Consider the following 23,671-nt stretch of genomic DNA (forward strand, 5'->3'; position numbering starts at 1 on the left):
CTAGGAGAGCGCTACGATAAACACCTAAGACAGGGCTACGATAAACACCTAAGACAGGGCTACGATAAACACCTAGGAGAGCGCTACGATAAACACCTAAGACAGGGCTACGATAAACACCTAAGAGTGTTTATAGTCGAAGGAGCGTTACACCTGGATCGATTTAGAGGTGGAGGGTCGGTCACGGTCTGAGGCGGTGTGTCACAGCATCATCGGCCTGGGCTTGTCATCATTGCAGGCAATCTCAACGCTGTGCGTTACAGGGAAGACATCTTCCTTCCTCATGTATACCCTTCCTGTAGGCTCATCCTGATATGACCCTCCAGCATGACAATGCCACCAGCCATACGGCTCGTTCTGTGCGTGATTTCCTAGAAGACAGGAATGTCAGTGTTCTGCGATGGCCAGTGAAGAGCCCGGATCTCAATCCCATTGAGCACGTCTGGGACCTGTCGGATCGGAGGGTGAGGGGTAGGGTCATTCCCCCCCAGAAATGTCCGGGAACTTGCAGGTGCCTTGGTGAAAGAGTGGGGTAACATCTCACAGCAAGAACTGGCAAATCTGGTGTAGTCCTTGAGGAGATGAACTGCAGTACTTAATGCAGCTGGTGGCCACATCTGATACTGATATGAAATCCTGTTATGTTCATACAAATATTTACGTGTTAAGTTGGCTGAAAATAAATGCAGTTGACAGTGAGGATTTTTTTTTGTCGAGTTTAGAATCGTGACAATCGCAATATCGTATCAGCATCGAAGTATTAGGATAATATCATATGGTGAGGTACCTGGCAATTCCCTGCACTACCATTCAGGATGGACATTACCCTGGCGTCGCCTTACTCTGGCGTCGCCTTACTCTGGCGTCGCCTTACTCTGGCGTCGCCTTACTCTGGCGTCGCCTTACTCTGGCGTCGCCTTACTCTGGCGTCGCCTTACTCTGGCGTCGCTTACTCTGGCGTCGCCTTACTCTGGCGTCGCCTTACTCTGGCGTCGCCTTACTCTGGCGTCGCCTTACTCTGGCGTCGCCTTACTCTGGCGTCGCCTTACTCTGGCGTCGCCTTACTCTGGCGTCGCCTTACTCTGGCGTCGCCTTACTCTGGCGTCGCCTTACTCTGGCGTCGCCTTACTCTGGCGTCGCTTACTCTGGCGTCGCCTTACTCTGGCGTCGCCTTACTAGAATGCCACATGTCAAAAAGGTCACAGCTAAGAGTATCAGTCGTGGTTTGTCAAATAAATCTCTCCGATCCGACTGGCTAGCTGCTGGTTCTTTTCCATCCAATCGCACTAAATGATTCCAGAGATGGAATGGTAGTGCTGGATCTAAGAAGGGCTACATAAATGCATTTGATGGAGAAAGGTGAACGGCATTTGTTGATAAGGCCGTCTGAAATGTGAAACAGTGGAGGAAGCTGAATGGATGTGCCTTTCTCCGTTCTAAATTGACACAGATGCAGTCTAGTAATCTCTCACACACACACCTCTAATATGTCCCCTTGCATTCATCAAAGTATCCCTAGCTCCATGCCTGGCTCTCCCATTCGTCATCTTGTACAGAATGCAAATGTAGCAGAAGAGAAAAATGTCAAATCCATAAAGCCGTTCATCATACACTTAAGAGAGTTACGCCATCAGTGTGCCGGCCGTTTGCCAGAACAGTAGCCTTTTAGCCCGAGTGTCAGAGGGCATCCCGATTCCCATCTGAACGAGAAACATAGCCAGGCTTCATTGTGTTGTCCATTCCCCTCAGGTCCCCCAGCTGGTCTGTAGGACACACCATGCATTTTTCTGACTCCCTTAATAGTGCACTACTTTTGACCAAGGGCCCAGTTACGATTTCAGAAGCACAGACTCGCCCTTCAAAACACAGGGCTGGGAATTGCCAGGAACTTCCCGATAAGATATTATCAGGCTACTTTAAAAGTGTCGATATGTATCGAGATTCTCACGATTCAATATTTCATTGCTATTCAATAGTGGGAGTTTATTGCGATAGAAATCACACTATTGCTCACCATATGTCTGCTGAATAAGGACAAGCCATGAGAGAACAAGTTTCTACAGAAATAAAAAAAACAGCCAGAAAAACAAAATTGTCTCCCTATTTAAAAAAAGATGAGAGAATAAGCTACGAAGGAAAAATACTGGAGTTGTGGGAGGTACAGCCAATTAGTGCAGAAAATATAGCGATATATAACCGTATAGATTGTCCCCCGCATCACGACTTCAACATTGAGATTTACTACATGGCTGGCTGTCTTAACGAACATGAGGGACAGACGGTATAGCATAATAAACACAGATCCATATGAAGCTAATAAAGACCTCTTATCAGCAGTGACTGGTGATCACCTACAATAATCCACAATAGGGTTCTAGCAGATGGGTGGGTCCTGTTCAGCTGCAAACGTTTACAAAGACTTTGAAACGTAATGAAACTTTTCAACGTTAGTCAAGTGACCACTGTGCAGCATTGTGGTAACATTAACATTCCAAACTAACCCTGTTTGACAGTTGCCAATGCCAACCAGCTAAAAATGTTGAGTCACTCATCTTGTCTTCCTCCTGCTGTCCTCCCTCTCTCTAAACTCTGGGCTGGCAGACTAAAGTGTGAAGGAAGAAATTTGCTCACTCTTCTACACACTGAGGAGCCATATGGGATGGAGAAAGAGACAGAGAGAGAGAGGAAGTGATTAGGAATGTCTGATGTTTCCCCTGCTCGCTCTCCATCTCTCCCCTCCATCTCTTCCCCAGTGTCAGATGTTGACTTCAGGACCATTTAAGCAGCTCTAATGCCAGTAGGATGCCATTCTAATCTAAATAGCTGGAAAATTAAATAGCAACGCCAGGTTGACTCTCCCTTTATTATCCCTCCCTCCGTTTCTCCAGTCGCTGAGGCTGAGCCCGAGCCAGAGGTTCAGCGGAGCAACACTGACACCCACTGGTAGGATATGGGAACTACAAGCACCTGTTACATGGGACGGAAAGAGGGAAGAGTTAGGGAAGGCAAACTACGTGCAAATGTTTACTGAAAACGCCAAATGTAATTTCCACGTGGTTCTTTTCCATCCAATCACACTAATATCAGAAATGTTGGTTACTGTTTTGGTAACTAGAACGTAGGAAAACCTGCATCTAACTCCACATTAGACTGCTATATAACCATTTATAAGTATTGCAGTGTGTGTGCACGTCTTCCAATACTGAAGGAAGTTACAATGCAACCATGACGCCAACCTCTAACTTAACACTCACCACATCTAAACCACCTGCTTGGTCCTCGTCGTGAGTAAGTTAACAGACCCAATCGCAGCGCTGATAGGTAGATTGCAAAAGGGGACATGGACGAGCACTTGTGTCTTGTTAAAAAAAAAATGTAGGTAACCTTTATTTAACTAGGCAAGTCAGTTAAGTACAAATTCTTATTGACATTGACAGCCTAACGGAGAACAGTGGGTTAACTGTCTTGTTCAGGGGCAGATTTTTTACCTTGTCAGCTCAGGGATTCGATCCAGCAACCTTTTGGCCCAACGCTCTAACTACTAGGCTACATGCCGCCCTGGCAGCTATTGTCATACAGTCCTGAAAACTCCTAATAAAGTTTACCTTTTGGCAAAATAATTATATATATCAACTTTCATTTCCAAACAATTAGGTTCTTCTTTCCAAGCAACATTATTCAATTAATAAATCACCACAAAAATCAGTCCACAGCAGAACAAAGATGCTGGAAAAAAAAAAAAAGTTCACTGAAAAACTAGAAACTATTCCACTAAAGTGGAATTCTCAACCAACTCATTTATACTGAACAAAAATATAAAAACAAGCAACAATTTCAAAGATTTTACTGAGTTAGTCAATTTGTTACTTTCCACACGGCCATCACTCATCCATATATTTAAATGTACATACTCTTATTCCATCCATTTAGATGTGTGTATTAGGTAGTTGTTGGGGAATTGTTAGATATTACTGCACTGTCGGAACTAGAAGCACAAGCATTTCGCTACACTCGCATTAACATCTGCTAACCATGTGTATATGTGACCAATCAAATTTGAAATAAATTATGCCCTAATCTACAGATTTCACATGACTGGACAGGAGCTCACCCACTTGGGAGCCAGGCCGACCCGCTGGGGAGCCAGGCCCAGCCAATCAAAGTGCGTTTTTTCCCCTAACAAAAGGGCTTAGAAGCCACATATGGAGGTCCTGGGTTAGAGTGGTTACACATGGGCTATGGTTGTGAGGCTGATTGGACATAAGGCCAAATTCTCTAAAAAGTTGGTTTATGGCGGAGAAATTAACATCCAATTCTCTGGCAACAGCTCTCATGTCCAGATCTGCAGTCAAGCTTGTCAATTACAATGAAAACTTGACATCTGTAGCATTGTGTTGTATTACAAAACTGCACATTTTAGAGAGTGTTCAATTTTGTCTATATTCCTTATTAATTGTCACCAGCACAAGGCGCACCTGTGTAATGATCATTCTGTTTAATCAGATTCTTGATATGCCACACCTGTCAGGTGGATGGATTACATTGACAAAAGAGAAATGTTCACTAACTGGGAAGTAAACTCCTTAAGCTTTTTTGAGAAAAATGCTATTTTTTGCATATGGAACATCTCTGGGATTTTTTAAATGTAATCTCATGAAACATGGGACCGTCACTTTACATGTTGCATTTGTATTGTTGTTCAGTGTAAATGAACCAGGCGGCACTATAAAGCACACGAACCCTATGTTACGATGTCTCAAATGACACCCTATTCCCTATGGGTCCTGGTCAAAAGTAGTGCCCTATAAAATGACACCCTATTCTCTATGGGTACTAGTCAAAAGTAGTGCCATATAAAGGGAATAAAAGGGACACTTACTACAGAGCTACTGAGTCGACAGAACCAAAAGCAAATTGCTTCCTGGATATTTTTTTGTCATCTTATTTTCAGCTGCCACATAAACAAGAGTGAGCAGCAGTAAAGACCGTCGTCTTTGGGCCCTGGTAGTGGACTATAAAAAGGGAATGAAGTAGTGCACTATAAAGGGAATAGGGTTTATCTGGGAAGATAAACACTACTAATACATGTCAACCTCCTGAGGCTTTGTGATGGATCTGTTGAACCGGATAGAGGGACAGATGGAGCCCAAAGCTCAGACCTCAGACTTGACACTGAAACAGCCATCTGTTGGGTTGATCTACTGGGAGGTGTGTGTGTGTGTGTGTGTGTGTGTGTGTGTGTGTGTGTGTGTGTCTGAGAAAGTGAGAGAGATGAGAAAGTTCAGGCAGGGTTTCTATGACTTCATACACTTCAAAGTTACTGACATTCCAGTTACCCAGGACTCAAACACACCCCCAGTTACTAGAAACCAACTGGCTAGCGGAGAGCCTCTGTTACTGATTAGCGGTATGGATGAGTGAGTTATAGCCAGTGTTATACATAGGTTTTATATCCATACCAGTAAGAGAGGAATATGACTGAGATAATACCCCCACTTGTTGGTCCATCCTGACACGTGTTGGAGAGGACAAAGCAATGATTTAGCCAGCTAACTTTGATAAATCAGAAATAACTTGATTTTCTGGTTTATTAAGATAAATAACAGAAAAAGCATATAGGTTTGTTACAATTATACCAGGTCAGTCCTACCCTCTTCCTGGAGATCTACTGTAGGTTCAGTCCTACCCTCTTCCTGGAGATCTACTGTAGGTTCAGTCCAAGCCTCTTCCTGGAGATCTACTGTCCTGTAGGTTCAGTCCAACCCGAATTTAGCCGTTCTGATTCAGCTAGATAAGGTCTTGTTGAGCAGCTAATTAGTAGAATCAGGTGTGTTAAATTAGGGTTGAATTGAAAACCCACAGGACCGTAGCTATCCAGAAAGAGGGTTGAGCAATCCTGAATTAGACCATTCCCAATATTACATTTTTTTAAAATAATTTTTTTTTTTTTAAGTTATTTCAGGATGTTTAGGAGAGTTAGCTGGCTAACTTCTTGATGTTGCATTGTAGCACAGTCCTCTGATCTGACCAGTCCCAAAACATTCACCAACACAACCGTTACAAAGAGCAAAGAAACACATGCAGGTAAGTGACAAAACATAGGAAACTCGTGAGTAAATGAGAAGAAAAGTGTATTGAAAGCAGGTGCTTCAACACAGGTGTGGTTCCAGGGTTAATTAATCAATCGACATCCCCATCATGCTTAGGGTCATGTATAAAAATTCTGGGCAGACCATTGTTTTGGCTACTGTAGCTTTGCCCCCATAGGATGACAACATGTCTTGATTTAAATGCAGCTGTATTGGTCATCTGGGAAGAATAAACTTGGGTTGATCTTTCATAATGTCCGTGGAGTTAACTCTGAGAAATTAGAACCCAACACCATGGTCATCTCAGACACCAGATCTCAACCCAAACGGGAGATTCTGGACACAGCGTTTTACACCACTGACCACAAAACACCAAAATGATGGAACTTCTTTTTTATTTTATTTAACCTTTATTTATCCAGGTAGGCCAGTTGAGAACAAGTTCTGATTTACATCTGCGACCTGGCCAAGATAAAGCAAAGCAGTTCTCATGGAAGACCAGTGTCACATCCCTCCAATAGAGAGTTCCAGACACTTGTAGAATCTATGCCAAGGTGCATTGCAGCTGTTCTGGCTGGTGGTAACCCAACGCCCTATGAAGACAATTTATGATGCCCTTTCCTTTGTGGCAGATCTGTATATTCCACTAAGCAGACACGTTTACCAAAAGCCACTTACAATAGTACGACAGTGAACGCATGCATCTTTAGTGTGTGGAGTCACACTCAAGGGGGGGCAAAAAAAAGGGGGGAGCCCGAGGGGGGGGGTGAAGAAAAGGGGCCATATTACACTTGTAGGTGTAAAAAAAAAAAAAGGCAAATGTATGTTTGAAATTTGTTTGTTTTTGTTGCTTATCCCAACACCCCCTTGGTGAGGCTGTTTCCCCACCTGCCATCATCAATGGCTACCCTGGAGCAATTAAGTGCCTTTCTCAAGAGCACAGAGATTATTTCACTTTGTCAGCTCTGGGAATCAAACTAACGACCTTTGGGATATTAGAACACCAACCTGGTTGTTATTCTCCATCAGTCCTCTCAGTCTACTGATCTCCTCCTGCAGTTCTCTGATGACTTTAACGCCACCGTCCTCGTCAACAAGCCCACAGTCAACGATGTTCTTAGCTCGGTTAGCATAGCGCAAAGTGCTCAGTGTCTCACCGTAGTGCACGTCAGCAGGAGAAATGGCTGGACACAAACAGGAGGTGGATCTCTCACAAAAAGAGCGACCAATCAAATCAGCAGTTGAGCTAAACGGCAATACCAAAGGAACTAGTCAACACGAAATGCACCAAATGTAAATCACTCTGGATAAGTGTCTGATAAATGACTCAAAAATGTTAAATTAATACTATGAACATTCACCACCAAAATAGGTTACACTACTAGTCAATTTTTCTGTTAACAACCCCGACTGAATACCACTGACTAAGATCAACCGTACTTGCTATCATGATTGTCTTGGAGTTTCCCCCCAGGCTATTCATCAGGAGCCAGGTAAGAAGAGAGTCTCTGTAGGGGATAAACAGCTGCTTCTTCATCTTCCCTGTGTGGGAGCTCCCTTCTCCAGTCACACATGTATCAGCTAGGAGAGAACACAGACAGACAGAGACTTTATAGGGGGTGAAGAGCAGTTATTACATTATTTTGTAACTCCTCCACACACTAAGCTAGGAGGCAAGACAGACGAAGTAGTAAACACCCCCCCCCGGAGAGACCAACATGAATCACTAATTGACTGAAACGAAAGACTGGGAAAATTCCACAATAACATCTTCCAAAACAACTACAAAAGCGTGAAAGGACTTATGTTTCATGCCACAAAGCTAGCCAGATAGGAACACAATCATGAATACTTAGTAGTGTGGTTGCCAGTAGTGTAGCTGCCGCTTGATAGACCGATTCCTGGCGCAGAGTTTAATTGGTATTACTAATAGCCTGAGTTGTCATGTCATGGTTGGCATTAGACATGGTGTGTGTGTGTGCACATCTGTGCTTGCATTTCCATCTGTTCATGTGCTCCATACACGTGTGTGTGTGTGTGTGTGTGTGTGTACTAAGCATAATTTACCCAGAGCAGAGATGACACTACCCAGAGTGACCAGGGACTTGTTGATGTTGGCACCTTCCTTCAGTCTGGCACCAGTCCTCTCACTGCCTGCCAAGTCTACCAGGTGGATCTTACTCACCGTCTCACATGGCAGCACTGCGTTAAAACGAACCTGGAGACCAAGGGGGGGGCACAGACACAATGCTGTTATCCATCCCTCCTGATGTTGAGTAAAGGAGGGAGATAGACAGGGACAAATCAGCACTCAACACTGTGCAACTTAACATGTATAGCTGGAAGTGGCTCAAAGCAAAACAATCCTGCATAATAATATTGGACAAAAAGCTTTAGGGCTGGTCTTTGGTTGCACCCTAAGGCAAGAAAATACTTTAATACTTTAAGTCAAAGGTCAACCACACAAACCCAGTGAAAACTGACATGAAGACTTGATGTGGTCCTGAGTGAGTCAGTTGATCAGACCATAAGTAAAGTTGTGGGCTCACATAATGAAAAACACAAAATAAATAACTAAATGTACTGTAAGTGCCTATGGATAAAAATAGGTCTTATTGGTATATTATAGTACAACAAAAAAAATGGACATTGTGAAAACTTGGTCACCAGCAGTTTGTGTGTGTGTGTGTGTGTGTGTTTACCTGTGTGATGATGACGGTGAAGATTGAGTGAGAGCGGCTGCTAACGTCATTCAAGCCTGTGTTCGCCGTGATGAGTTTGGCATTCGCAGCATGCATTAGCTCCTCAATATCAGTGTAGTTCTGAACCAGGCGCGTCGACAGGTCTGACCAGACCGACAGGAAGAGAAAAATCACACCTGACACATCACATCTACCGACATGCTCATATCCGGTCAGCCACTATGACCTGTGCTGGTTAGCAACATGTCAACCACAGAGACCAGTGTTGGGTTAGCAACATGTCTACCACAGAGACCAGTGTTGGGTTAGCAACATGTCTACCACAGAGACCAGTGTTGGGTTAGAGTTAGCAACATGTCTACCACAGAGACCAGTGTTGGGTTAGCAACATGTCAACCACAGAGTCATAACATGGCCCTTTCAAGGTATAGATAGTGGCTCTCCTACACCCATGTTCTGTTTACTCCGGTCAAAAACTCCTGGCAGTCTCTCTCTCCCTTCTCAAGCAGAGATAGAGACCAGAGTGAACAAAGGATTTAACGTGGCCAAACTCCTAAATCCTCAAAATGGGAAAATGAAACAGTTGAAGTCAGAAGTCTACATACACCTTAGCCAAATACATTTAAACTCAGTTTCACAATTCCTGACATTTAATCCTAGGAAAAAAAATCCCTGTCTTCGGTCAGTTAGGATCTCCACAGACAGTGCTCCTCCTGCAGACAAAGATGTTCTATTATATTGACAAGATAGTCGAGTGACCACTGAGTGGAAGATGTTGTCCCAAAGGCGGAAAAGCATACAGTCTGATTATCGTGGACACTGCAGACCAGCACCATGGAGCACTGCATGGTGGGAGACAGGGTGTCTAGAAGAGATACAGCTGAAGTCAGAAGTTCAAACACCTTAGCTAAACAGTTCCACAATTCCTGACATTTAATCCTAGTAAAAATTCCCTGTCTTACGTCAGCTAGGATCCCCACTTTTATTTGAAGAATGTGAAATGTCAGAATAGAGAGAATTACTTATTTCAGCTTTTATTTCTTACATCACATCCCAGTGGGTCAGAAGTTTACATACACTCAATTAGTATCATTGCCTTTAAATTGTTTAACTTGGGTCAAACGTTTTGGGTAGCCTTCCACAAGCTTCCCACAATAAGTTGGGTGAATTTTGGCCCATTCCTCCTGACAGAGCTGGTGTAACTGAGTCAGGTTTGTAGGCCTCCTGACAGAGCTGGTGTAACTGAGTCAGGTTTGTAGGCCTCATTGCTCGCACACGCTTTTTCAGTGCTGCCTACAAATGTTCTATAGGATTGAGGTCAGGACTTTGTGATGGCCACTCCAATACCCTGACTTAGTTGTCCTTAAGCCATGTTGCCACAGGAAGTATGCTTGGGGTCTTTGTCCATTTGGAAGACACATTTGAGACCAAGCTTTACCTTCCTGACTGATCAAATCAAAATCAAATCAAATGTATTTATATAGCCCTTCGTACATCAGCTGATATCTCAAAGTGCTGTACAGAAACCCAGCCTAAAACCCCAAACAGCAAACAATGCAGGTGTAAAAGCACGGTGGCTAGGAAAAACTCCCTAGAAAGGCCAAAACCTAGGAAGAAACCTAGAGAGGAACCGGGCTATGTGGGGTGGCCAGTCCTCTTCTGGCTGTGCCGGGTAGAGATAACAGAACATGACCAAGATGTTCAAATGTTCATAAATGACCAGCATGGTCGAATAATAATAAGGCAGAACAGTTGAAACTGGAGCTGATGTCTTGAGATGTTGCTTCAAAACATCCATGTACATTTCTCTCATGATTCCATATATTTTGTGAAGTGCACCAGTCCCTCCTGCAGCAAAGCATCCCCACACTTCACGGTTGGGATGTTGTTCTTCGGCTTGCAAGCCTCCCATCTTTTTCCTCCAAACATAACGATGGTTATATTGGCCAAACAGTTCCATTTTTTTGGCAGTTAGCTCAGCTATCCTAGCGCTACTGTATGGGGTTTGGCAGTTAAGTCTGAGGGACTCTAGATGACCCATCCATTTTTTTCCATTTATCTCTAGGAGACAGAACGTGTCTCCATCCTGAGCGGTATGACTGCTGGGTGGTACCATGGTGTTTATACTTGTTTACCATTGTTTGTACAGATGAATGTGGTATCTTCAGACGTTTGGAAATTGCGCCCAAGGATGAACCAGACTTGTGGCGGTCTACAGTTTCTCTGAGGTCTTGGCTGATTTATTTTGATTTTCCCAAGATGTCAAGCAAAAAGGCACAGAGTTTGAATGTAAACTTTGAAATATATCCACAGGTACATCTCCAATTGACTCAAATGATGTCAATTAGCCTATCAGAAGCTTCTAACGCCATGACAATTTTCTGGAATTTTCCAAGCTGTTTAAAGACACAGTCAACTTAATGTATATAAACTTCTAACCAACTGTAATTGGGATAGTGAATGATAAGTGAAATAATCTGTCTGTAAACAATTGTTGGAAAGATTAGTGTCATGCACAAAGTAGATGTCCTAACAGACTTACCAAAGCTATAGTTTGTTAACAAGAAATGTGTGGAGTGGTTGTAAAACGTGTTTTAATGACTCCAACCTAAGAGTACGTAAACTTCGACTTCCAACTGTATATGTCCACATGTGAGAATGTGGGAAGGGTCCGTGGACACTTAGGGGACAGTTATGTTGCGTGTGTTTCATTTGGTGACCTCACAAAGGACAGGAAACACACAGAACTATATCTCTGAACGTGGACATTTCTCAATTATGGTGTTTGCATCTAATTATTGTATAAAATGGATGAGTGAAGATGAAACTATTTGTGAAATGATGTAAGGTGATGTTAACCTTTACATTTTGGGAGAATTGTATTCCCTGTAAAGTTTAACTAGTCACCAGCCGGGCCCCAGTGAACACAGATATGATCTGGCGTCATGGAAGCACCTTTTCTATTGTTACGAATAAAAACCCCTCCTTAGGAAATGCTCTTCAGACTAACCAAACCCACAGCGTGAGCTGTGGTTGCAAATAGCTCAGACCACACATACCTCGGTGTAAGCTGACGTGGCACAAGTTTGAGTACCAAGACTGAGCAAGAAAAGGTTGTAAGACCCCCGATCAATGCGATTGTGAGTGATAAAGTCTTACTCTCCACATAGGGCCCATCCTTGGGGTGTTCTCTGAGGTGGAGTCCTGACCCGCTCCCTGGGTCCGTCTTAGTCGTGAGGAGGTCCTGTACACGCTCATTATCAATCTCCAGGTAGCTAACAAACAAAGACATTGAACATTTCACATCATAAACATCCCCACCATCAGGCTGCAGAACAATTGACCGCAAGCTTCCTTCAGTATCTACAGGCTGTAGAAAGGTGTTTGCTATTTGTTGGGAAGGGGGGGATAAGTAGCTTTAACCACATCACATGATACTCTGAAGACGTTAAGATAGCTACTCCATTTCCTGTTCAGTCACTGACTAGCTGCTTTCATTCACCCATCACTTGATCCAAATCATCCACTGACAAATTGTATTTTCAAGATCATTTTCACTCACTTAGTGAATTACCTAATTCAATCCTGTCAGAAAAACACAAAATAATTTTCCTAATCTATTGTTAACAGAGATTAAAGTGCCATTTACAGCAAAGCAAGTCATCTTTTCACAGCCTGAACAAAGAGATTTATTCTGTTGGGGTTATGAGGAAAGAGATTCTGTTGTGAGGAAAGAGATTCTGTTGTGAGTGGGAGGAAATAGAGACAGGGAAAGTTATTGCTTAGTTGTCTGGAACCAACTTTAACACTCACAACGATCCCTCCCTGAGCACACAAAAATGAAAGCAGACACCATTTCCACCTGATTAAGTTTTAATACCCTGAATGTTTATTTAATTAAAATAGTTCTATAAAAAAATATATATACCGACAGTGGCTGGGGAAAGTATTTTATTTAGTCATAAAACCTATAAGAATTACTGCAGCGGAGCTGGTATAAGACAGTTTGTCTTTATGGTCATCGGCATACAGATGTACTGTAATCACGCTGTACTCGTACATCATCCAACTAGCAGTCAGGTTAACTAGCCTAGCGCTCCTCTATGGGGTTTGGCAGTTAGCTCAGCTGTCCTAGCGCTACTGTATGGGGTTTGGCAGTTAGCTCAGCTATCCTAACACTACTGTAGCTCAGCTATCCTAGCGCTCCTCTACGGGGTTTGGCAGTTAGCTCAGCTATCCTAGCGCTCCTCTATGGGGTTTGGCAGTTAGCTCAGCTATCCTAGCGCTCCTCTATGGGGTTTGGCAGTTAGCTCAGCTATCCTAGCGCTAATGTATGGGGTTTGGCAGTTAGCTCAGCTATCCTAGCGCTACTGTATGGGGTTTGGCAGTTAAATCTGAGGGACTCTAGATGACCCATCATACAGAAGGTGAAGAGGCCAATGTTCATCTTCCCCCAGTTGTTCTAATTTGCTCTACTGGCTAAAAGTCGGGACAGGTAAACGTTGTGAATACCAGTAGAGATGACCGTACATGGTCGACCCTCAGCTAATTAGTCACATTTTAGATGGGTGCCAAATTAACAAGCCATCCAGCCAACACCATTGGACCACACTGTCTGCCACACTTATTTAAACTGCTAGTGGTCTCGCTACCACCCCAAGGACATCAGTAGCTTTAGCAAATCAACTGTTCCGTGACAGCACGCTACAGTAGTAGTTGGTAGTTTCTCACCAGCCCCGACTCTTACCTGACCTCTATGCGGAAGGAGGCCCCATCCACCTGGTCCATCTCTGATATGTGACAGAACAGTCCATCACAGATCCGTGGAATCAGACCTAGATCTCCCTGGAACACAAGTATAATAGGAGAAGTCATGTACATTCAACATCCATACAGTGTATCCTGTACTCCCTCTCCTCTGCTGTCCTATATACACACACACACAGTCAAGCAACACCTTCTACAAACCCCAACCAAACCACCAGGGAATCTGATGTGAAGTTAAAGAGTCTACGCCACCTTACACAAAACTCAACGGAATATGTGAATGTCGTTTCACGTCACAAAAATAAAGGCGGAACCTTGGACGTAGTCCTGCCTATGCTGCTTGCATGGTTCTGCTACTGAGTTACCTGCCGCACAAATATTGTTACGGAGCGCACAATTCGTTGAGCGGCATCGGGGCGGTGTTGAGTCGTATGAAACTCTATTTTACCACCGAACTCGCTTTGGTTGAAAATGGAACCAGGAAAACAGATTGTTTCTGAAAGAGAAACAGTGGTTTCACAAAATAATTAAACCTACAGCCGAAAAGTTGATGTGTCCTTGAGGAAGACACTTAACCCTAATTGCTTCTGTAAGACAGTCTGAAAAATGGCTAAAAAGTAATTGTCACCAATCAACTTCAAGATTCCGCAGTCTTAGTTTCGCTTTGCATTAAATAGTCTAAGCAGTCTACTTTGCATTGATAACCAACTATAATCTCAGCGACTGTTAAAAACAATGCATGAACAAAAATACTGTTTTTGGTCATAATTTAAAGGTTAGGCATTAGGGTTAGCAGTGTGGTTAAGGTAAGGGTTTAAAATAACATTTTATGACTGGTTGTGCCAGCAAGCCTCCACGGCAAGATTCATGACAAATTCCAACCTGCACCTAAAAACAGCCCCAAACCACATGCTTTTTCACTGTAAACAAAATATGATGGAATTCTATTTTCAGCAGTTATGGTTGAGAATACATTGAAGTAGTATAAGAATATTTACCAGGCCATATTATTTCATTAGAAATCTGATTATTTCACATGGGGGAGATGTAGAAACCAAAAAGGCTATCTTGAGGTTTTTAGCCAGCCAGCTAGCGAGCAAGCTGCTAGAGGAGTCGCCTACAGCCCAACTGTCACAAAAATGAGGTAATGTAAACCAACATAAACTTTAATTACGTGTAGCTATTACTCAAATATGCAGTGGTTCCATGTGTTATTTAATAGCTTTGATGTCTTCACTATTATTCTACAATGTAGACAATAGTACAAAGAAGAACCTAGGAATGAGTAGGTGTGTCCAAACTTGACTGTTACGATACAATTTCATTACAAATATTTCTGCTGAGACGGGCTTGGATACCATTTATGTATCTGCCAGCAGTTTGAATGAAGTTGAAAGCAGTTTTGCGAGCCATTGCTAACTTGAGTTAGCATACAATCGTTGTGCCATCTGTTCCAATAGATATCCAGTCATTGTGTTAATGCTTGTTAGCAATTGAGCTAACGCTAGTTAGCAACTTCAAAATGCACACAGACAAAAAAAAAAGGGGTCCACGAGTTCAACCACTCTGGTTAAGCTGAGAAAGGGCTTTATTGCTAACATTTCACACTAACCCTTAAAGATCAAAGTGACAAGTTACAACATATATTTGTAGTAAACAGAGTAAGGAGTGGCGCGAATCGTCGCACAGCCACCGCTAGCTCTTCATCTTCCTAAAGTGCAGTGACGCACACCAGTTACATTTCAGATTGTGTCAAGGTCATTTAATTTATGAATTTTACTGTAAAAAGGTCCTTTTTAAAAAATTCAATAAAAAGTCACAATTTCAAAGTTGTAATACAAAAAAACAAACACATCCTGGATGACTTACTGAGTTTCCTATCATGGTATAAGACTTCCCTGACCCGGTTTGTCCATAGGCGAAAACACAGGCGTTGTAACCTTCAAACGCTGCCTTCAGGACATCACAGCCCAAGTCTTTAAACACCTGCAATGAACAGGGATGGCAGGGAGGGGGTGGGAGGTAAGATGTGAATTAGGGGTTAAGCCTGATGCATGTGTGAAACCAGGGCGAGTTCAGTTGGTATGTGGGAGTTCTGCTCTGGAGGAGAAAGAGCTATAAGAACTTAAAGATAAGAGATGTACAGCCTCTCCTCCACGTAGAGAACTGACCAAAGGGTGTCCCACTGAGGGTATAACTGATGAACAGTGAGTGGCTTCAGGTTCAGAGGTGTGTGTGTGTGGGGGGGTGTGTGTGTGTGTGTGTGTGTGTGTGTGCTATACCTTCTCCTGAGGCACAAAATTGGGGCTTCCGACATCAGTAGAGTCGTAGGAGAAATCATAGGAGAATGAATGTCTTCCTCGGTCCGTCAGGCCAATGCCAGGAATACCTTTGTGTATGTCCTACAAACAAAACAAAAAAATGTTTTGATTCATTTATAAACAGGAGAGCCATTGTGCCATCTTCATTCTAGAACCTTCGGTTGGTCCCGATATTTGTACAAACATTCCCCATATCATCATCATCAATAATAATAAGTTCCTTCCCCTAAAATCTATGTCACTCAAACCAAAAGCTGAAGGTTTCTGCTGATTGCATGCTGCATTGACCTTGTTGTTTCCGTCTACAGAAATGGTCTTCCCCTTCATGTGGATAATCACCTTCGCTGACATTTCCTTTTCTCTGTGAAACAGATGGAGGTTTTAGAGCAGTTTACAGGAAGTCAGGCTGCTTTATGTAGAAAACAGCAAACAATGCCCAATGTAGGCCTACAGCCGATATATTGTTCGTTTGTGGGTGAGTAAGTGCCATGACGATAAATTACAGTCAGTCGTGATGATAATTTACTTGAACAAGAAAACACCTTATCGGGTAACAAGAATTTGAACTGTGCAGTTTCTTTGAAAAAGCATCATTGGACTTCAAGTGTTGAGTAAATTATTACTATATTTATCCCTCAACATTATATATAGAATATATATCATATTTCATTACTCTTCTAATTATATATAGCCTTCATTCCAGTGGAGGCTCCTCAGAGGAGGAAAGGGAGGACCATCATCCTCAGTGAATATTTTTTACATGAAACATTTAAGGTATAATTTTCAGGTAAAACTATACTAAATATATTTGTCACCAAATAATTGACTAAAACAGTAATAGGAAATGAAGGTCTACAGTAGCCCTCAACAGAACTCTGTAGGGTAGCACCATGGTGTACCACAGGTAGTTTTCATCCTCTGCTTACATCAACTAAACCTAGGAGGCTCATGGTTCTCACCCCATTCCATAGACTTACACAGTAATTATGACAACATCCAGAGGACATCCTCCAACCTATCAGAGCTCTTGCAGCATTAACTGAGATTTTTGTCAACCCAAATCAAAGGATCAGAGAATGAATCTAGTACTGAAAGCATACATTATAGCAAGTTAGCCTACTCAAACAACCAACTCAAAACAGAGAGGGGTGCTATGTTAGGTAGCTGGCTATGGCTAACCAACAATGGAACTCTTCCAAAACAATTAACGTTTTTGGTGTTCTTACTTTGTCTCTCCGGGGCAGTAACTACTAAACCGCTTAGTGACTACACTAGAATAGAGTTCCCCAACTGGTGGCCCACAGGTGTTTCTCTTTTCATTGTTGGACAGTAGACTGTAAAAACATCAGGAAAGCAATTCCAAGTTATTTTAATTTAAGAAATGTTCCCAAGTATTCCCACACATGAGACAATTGATCATATAGAAATGTAAACAAGGTTTGAAATTATTGTTTTAGTCAAACATATGTCCGGCCTTCTTGTGGTCAATTTGTCAATCTACAAATGATTTGTAATTACGTTCCAGCCCCTGACCAGCCACTAACCTGTCACCTTGATTAAAAACCTCTAGACCAGTGCACCTATATCGTAAACTTTCATGGGGAAATTCGAGTATCATGTACTATCCTGAACCTATCGATTGAGTTGGGTGAATGGAAAATTAATGACGGCCAGCCAATATGCTGTAATAAAACAAAAGATAAGGCAATGCCCATTAGGAAATGATCGTCCTGCGTCTTAAAATGGCACAGACTACACTGATTCATTCATATGCTGAGTCATGTCATCATAAATCAAGTTATATCAATCCCGATATGGCAACATGAAAACAACATTGTTATGGATTGTCCATTCCGATTGAAGGCGGGTTTACGTAATAAAATGACAGAATAACTCAGAAAACCGACCTTTTGTTCAAGGGTCGAACACGGACAGCCACACACACTGACGCCATGGCACGGCGCACCTTCGTCCAAATCACCTGAGAACTGCACCTGACAGCGAACTGATCAAATACAGCCGGTCAGCCACATAACTACAATCAGTTCAATTGAAAAATGGTAACGTAGTAATTAAGTTTCATGGCTGCGGGTAATTTAGTTTGACAGGCCTCTTCCGATAGAACAGACTGATATCATGTTGAATGGAACAGTGTGCTGCCGCCACGTGCTTGTCCCGGTCTGAACAGACTCACCGCTTGGTGGCTCCAACTGACCTGGGCTCCAGTCTTCCTACTGACGTTTCCCATGATGCGACGTACAGAGGGGTTTTCAACACAACGATGGCGGTACAAATAAAACGGGAAAGTGCTTGCAGTGAGTTTAGAAACATCTAATACATTCACAAATTATCACAACCTCCGTTCAAAAATATGCATCCAAACTTCGCAAAAAAAAAAAAAAAAAAAAAGGGGGATCAACGTAACGACACACATTGAATCCGATACAGAATGTCACTACCCGAACTGGACAAAACGACTTCCCAGAAGAATCAACGGCTACAGAAACCTCTGGGCGACGATCCCAAAAAAAAAAACACAGACAACAACAATAAAATATAGAAACACACCAAACAGCGCCAATGCAAATGATATATCTTCAGGTCAGATGAAACCCAACGACACCGTAGTCGGCACGAAAGATGAGGAAACTAAATACACGTCAGTGATTTTGGTGCGTCTCTTCTAACTGTTCCTATTCCCTTAGGCATGATGTTCACTTGCTTGTATTTGTAGCTAGTTAAATGTATCGCAAATACGTCAGGTACGTCAACCAGGTCATATGACACGTATGATACGTCAGGTGATCAACTATTTGACGCATATAAGTTATTAGTTGTATTGCAAAGAAATGCGATTATTAAACTAGCACACCCTGACCACAGCCTAAATCCTAAAACGTTTGAGAAGACATGTTATTTGAAAGTGATCTGATCTGAGTTTGAGGTGGACCTATCACAAGGGGGGGGGGGCACTTCAATCAGCCCCAGAGATATTATTTTTTAAATGTATCACTTTTTTCTCTACAATTTCATGGTACCCAAATGGTAGTTACAGTCTTGTCCCATCGCTGCAACTCCCGTAGGTACTCGGGAGAGACAAAGGTGCCGTCCTCCGAAACACAACCCAACCATGCAGCACTGCTTCTTGACACAATGCCCGCTTAACCCGGAATGAACCAATGTGTCAGAGGAAACACTGTGCACCTGGCGACCTTGTCAGCGTGCATGTCCCCGACCCGCCACAGGAGTTGCTAGTGTGCGACAGGATAAGGACATTGCGACCAGCCAAACTCTCCTATCCTGGTCAATTGTGCGCAGCCTCATGCGTCTCCTGGTCGCTGCCAGCTCCGGGATCGAACCCGTGTCTGTTGTAACACCTCTAGTGTAACAGTATAGCTTCCGTCCCTCTCCTCGCCCCAACCTGGGCTCAAACCAAGGACCCTCTGCACACAGACAACAGTCACCCTCGAAATATCGTTACCCATCGCTCCACAAAAACCACGGCCCTTGCAGAGCAAAGGGGAACCACTACTTCAAGATCTCAGAGCAAGTGACGTCACCGATTGAAACACTATTAGCGCGCACCACCGCTAGCTAGCCATTTCACATTGGTTACACTATCACTGTAATGCAGTGCCTTCGACCGCTGCGCCACTAGGGAGGCCCACGCAAATTGATTTGAACAAACAATTAATCCCCTAAAAAATGCAGCCCTCTGTTGAATTACAAAATCGCGATGTGGCCCTTGAGCCAAATATTTTTCCCACCCCTACTCAAGGGCAATTCAGAAAGCTGATTAATGACCTTATTACCGATGAATGTCTTTCTTTTTTATGATTGTTTTTCTTTCTGTTTGGGGTTTGTATTTTGTGTGTTTTGTATTGTATTTCAAGGTTGTAAAAGAGACCATGGTTTCAGTATGACTCCCTGGTAAAATAAATTAATGTAAGGACACAGACCTCTGATAGTTTAGCTGTCGTAGTTGTACTAATCATATTGTGAAATGTCTCCCCCTGCAGGTTGTGGAGTGAATGACTCTCCAGTAGGCCTGGCTGCTTACATACTGGAGAAGTTCTCCACCTGGACTGACGACAACAACAGGGACTTGGAAGATGGGGGGCTGGAGAGGTACAAGCTACAGTTCAGCCTGTTTACTTTGGGTTGTGAATTGACAAATATACACTACCGTTCAAAAGTTTGGGGTCACTTAGAAATGTCTTCGTTTTTTAAAGAAAAGCAAAATATTTTGTCCATTAAAATAACGTAAAATTGATCAGGAATACAGTGTAGACATTGCTAATGTTGTAAATTACTATCGTAGCTGGAAACGGCAGGTTTTTTTAATGGAAAATCTACATAGGCTTACAGGGGCCCATTATCAACAACCATCAGTCCTGCGTTCCAATGGCACGTTGTGTTAGCTAATCCAAGTTTATCATTTTAAACGGCTAACACAACAGTAATCAAATGATGGTCAGATCTGCCAAAACAATACAACTTTATTTGTCCCAGCAAAACAATGAACCTATTCTATTTGCATGAACAGGAAAGAGATATTCTGTTGGGGTCATGAGGAAAGAGATATTCTGTTGGGGTCGTGAGGAAAGAGATATTCTGTTGGGGTTGTGAGGAAAGAGATATTCTGTTGGGGTTGTGAGGAAAGAGATATTCTGTTGGGGTTGTGAGGAAAGAGATATTCTGTTGGGGTCGTGAGGAAAGAGATATTCTGTTGGGGTCGTGAGGAAAGAGATATTCTGTTGGGGTTGTGAGGAAAGAGATATTCTGTTGGGGTTGTGAGGAAAGAGATATTCTGTTGGGGTCGTGAGGAAAGAGATATTCTGTTGGGGTCGTGAGGAAAGAGATATTCTGTTGGGGTTGTGAGGAAAGAGATATTCTGTTGGGGTTGTGAGGAAAGAGATATTCTGTTGGGGTTGTGAGGAAAGAGATATTCTGTTGGGGTTGTGAGGAAAGAGATATTCTGTTGGGGTTGTGAGGAAAGAGATATTCTGTTGGGTTTGTGAGGAAAGAGATATTCTGTTGGGGTCGGTGAGGAAAGAGATATTCTGTTGGGGTCGTGAGGAAAGAGATATTCTGTTGGGGTTGTGAGGAAAGAGATATTCTGTTGGGGTTGTGAGGAAAGAGATATTCTGTTGGGGTTGTGAGGAAAGAGATATTCTGTTGGGGTTGTGAGGAAAGAGATATTCTGTTGGGTTTGTGAGGAAAGAGATATTCTGTTGGGGTTGGTGAGGAAAGAGATATTCTGTCTGTCCATTTAATATGACCTGGGCTGTTCCTACAGGGTCTGTCCATTTAATATGACACGGGCTGTTCCTACAGGGCCTGTCCATTTAATATGACACGGGCTGTTCCTACAGGGTCTGTCCAGTTTAATATGACACGGGCTGTTCCTACAGGGCCTGTCCATTTAATATGACCTGGGCTGTTCCTACAGGGTCTGTCCATTTAATATGACACGGGCTGTTCCTACAGGGCCTGTCCAGTTTAATATGACAGGCTGTTCCTACAGGGTCTGTCCATTTAATATGACACGGGCTGTTCCTACAGGGCCTGTCCAGTTTAATATGACAGGCTGTTCCTTCAGGGTCTGTCCATTTAATATGACACGGGCTGTTCCTACAGGGCCTGTCCATTTAATATGACACGGGCTGTTCCTACAGGGTCTGTCCATTTAATATGACACGGGCTGTTCCTACAGGGCCTGTCCATTTAATATGACACGGGCTGTTCATACAGGGCCTGTCCATTTAATATGACACGGGCTGTTCCTACAGGGCCTGTCCATTTAATATGACACGGGCTGTTCCTACAGGGCCTGTCCATTTAATATGACACGGGCTGTTCCTACAGGGTCTGTCCATTTAATATGACATGGGCTGTTCCTACAGGGCCTGTCCAGTTTAATATGACATGGGCTGTTCCTAAAAAAACAATGAGACACTATTTAATAATAATTGTAGCTTTGTACTAAAAACATTTCAATGTTAATCTAAGATTAAAAATCAGAAGCACTGTCTGATTATCAGGTAAATACTTGGGTCAATCATTGATGTTAACACTGCAATATGATCATGCTCAGTGATTGTGTTGGTGTAATATTAAGGCTATACAGTCAAAATAATGGACCAATACTGCAATAAAAAAAATGAAATTATCAGCATTTAAATTCAGATTACAAATGTATTCCAGATTGCACAACAACTGTGTGAAAGCACCCTCAATCACAGATGTCTGTTCTTCTCTTGTTGCAATAATGAAATACTGCTATAGTATACTACTGCTGTACTGCTAGTCTACTATACTACTGCTGTACTGCTATAGCATACTATACTACTGCTGTACTGCTATAGCATACTATACTACTGCTGTACTGCTAGTCTACTATACTACTGCTGTACTGCTAGTCTACTATACTACTGCTGTACTGCTATAGCATACTATACTACTGCTGTACTGCTAGTCTACTAAACTACTGCTGTACTGCTATAGCATACTATACTACTGCTGTACTGCTATAGTATACTATACTACTGCTGTACTGCTATAGTATACTATACTACTGCTGTACTGCTAGTCTACTAAACTACTGCTGTCCTGCTATAGTATACTATACTACTGCTATAGTATACTATACTACTACTATAGCATACTATACTACTGCTGTACTGCTATAGTATACTATACTACTGCTGTACTGCTAGTCTACTAAACTACTGCTGTACTGCTATAGTATACTATACTACTGCTATAGTATACTATACTACTGCTATAGTATACTATACTACTGCTATAGTATACTATACTACTGCTGTACTGCTAGTCTACTAAACTACTGCTGTCCTGCTATAGTATACTATACTACTGTTGTACTGCTATAGTATACTATACTACTACTATAGCATACTATACTACTGCTGTACTGCTATAGTATACTATACTACTGCTGTACTGCTAGTCTACTAAACTACTGCTGTCCTGCTATAGTATACTATACTACTACTATAGCATACTATACTACTGCTGTACTGCTATAGTATACTATACTACTGCTGTACTGCTAGTCTACTAAACTACTGCTGTCCTGCTATAGTATACTATACTACTGCTGTACTGCTATAGTATACTATACTACTACTATAGCATACTATACTACTGCTGTAATCTTGTCTATTGTGATGATCCTGTAAGGGTTCTTGATTGATGAATTAAGGTCACTAACTAGTAAGGAACTACCCTTTCCTGGTATCTAGGTCTTAATTGAAAGACAAACCAAAAGCCCGCTGACACTCTGCCCTCAGTAGAATGAGTTTGACAGTCCTTGCCAGGCCTAGCTTGTAAGTAACCACTGTCTAATGTCAAAGACACTGGTAACTTCTAACTGTGGTCTAACAGTAGGCTTAATGCTAGAATGTATAAATAGCCGATCTTCCCTAAAGACAAAGCATAGTCCCATTTAGTTTGGTGACACTTATATTAAAAAAAAAAGATATAGTTTTTTAAGAAATCCATTGCTGTGCGGGCTCTCATTTAATAATATATTTCCATTGTGAGTTATATAGCTGTAGCCTACAACCAAGCAAATAAAACCGGGCGTGCCACTCTAAACTGTATGCATTAAATGGTTTGACAGAAATGGTAGCAGAAGGTGAATGGTTAACTTTTGTAGCACACATATCCAGACGATGCTTCGTCCCAATTAGCGCGATTTTTCACTGTCAGTGTGATGGAGGCGTTAGGTTTTTAATTGAAGTGATTAGTGGAATCAAGCCCCACC

The 23,671-nt window shown here is 42.4% G+C and overlaps 1 protein-coding gene across 36 annotated transcripts in view; it reads right to left on the reverse strand.

Moving 5' to 3' along the window:
• The window catches only part of LOC118402698 (uncharacterized), a 54,991-nt gene extending 36,375 nt beyond the window's left edge, over positions 1-18,616 (reverse strand). For 21 of the 36 annotated variants that reach the window (XM_052477600.1, XM_052477608.1, XM_052477601.1 and 18 more), the window contains exons 1-11: positions 18,074-18,615; positions 17,787-17,884; positions 16,168-16,240; positions 15,841-15,960; positions 15,428-15,544; positions 13,539-13,636; positions 11,951-12,066; positions 8,792-8,934; positions 8,157-8,307; positions 7,530-7,670; positions 7,098-7,273 (exon numbers count right to left, since the gene is read on the reverse strand). In XM_052477600.1, coding sequence (XP_052333560.1) covers positions 7,098-7,273; positions 7,530-7,670; positions 8,157-8,307; positions 8,792-8,934; positions 11,951-12,066; positions 13,539-13,636; positions 15,428-15,544; positions 15,841-15,960; positions 16,168-16,240; positions 17,787-17,884; positions 18,074-18,127 — 1,287 coding nt within the window. In that variant the 5' untranslated portion in view covers positions 18,128-18,615. Of the gene's footprint in view, positions 1-7,097; positions 7,274-7,529; positions 7,671-8,156; positions 8,308-8,791; positions 8,935-11,950; positions 12,067-13,538; positions 13,637-15,427; positions 15,545-15,840; positions 15,961-16,167; positions 16,241-17,786; positions 17,885-18,073 lie in introns of all 36 variants that reach the window. The other 15 variants (XM_052477595.1, XM_052477582.1, XM_052477594.1 and 12 more) reach the window with 7 other exon arrangements.
• Positions 18,617-23,671: the final 5,055 nt, after the last annotated feature.

This window comes from Oncorhynchus keta, chromosome 24 (assembly GCF_023373465.1).
Source record: "Oncorhynchus keta strain PuntledgeMale-10-30-2019 chromosome 24, Oket_V2, whole genome shotgun sequence".
In the NCBI taxonomy this organism is placed as follows: Eukaryota; Metazoa; Chordata; class Actinopteri; order Salmoniformes; family Salmonidae; genus Oncorhynchus; species Oncorhynchus keta.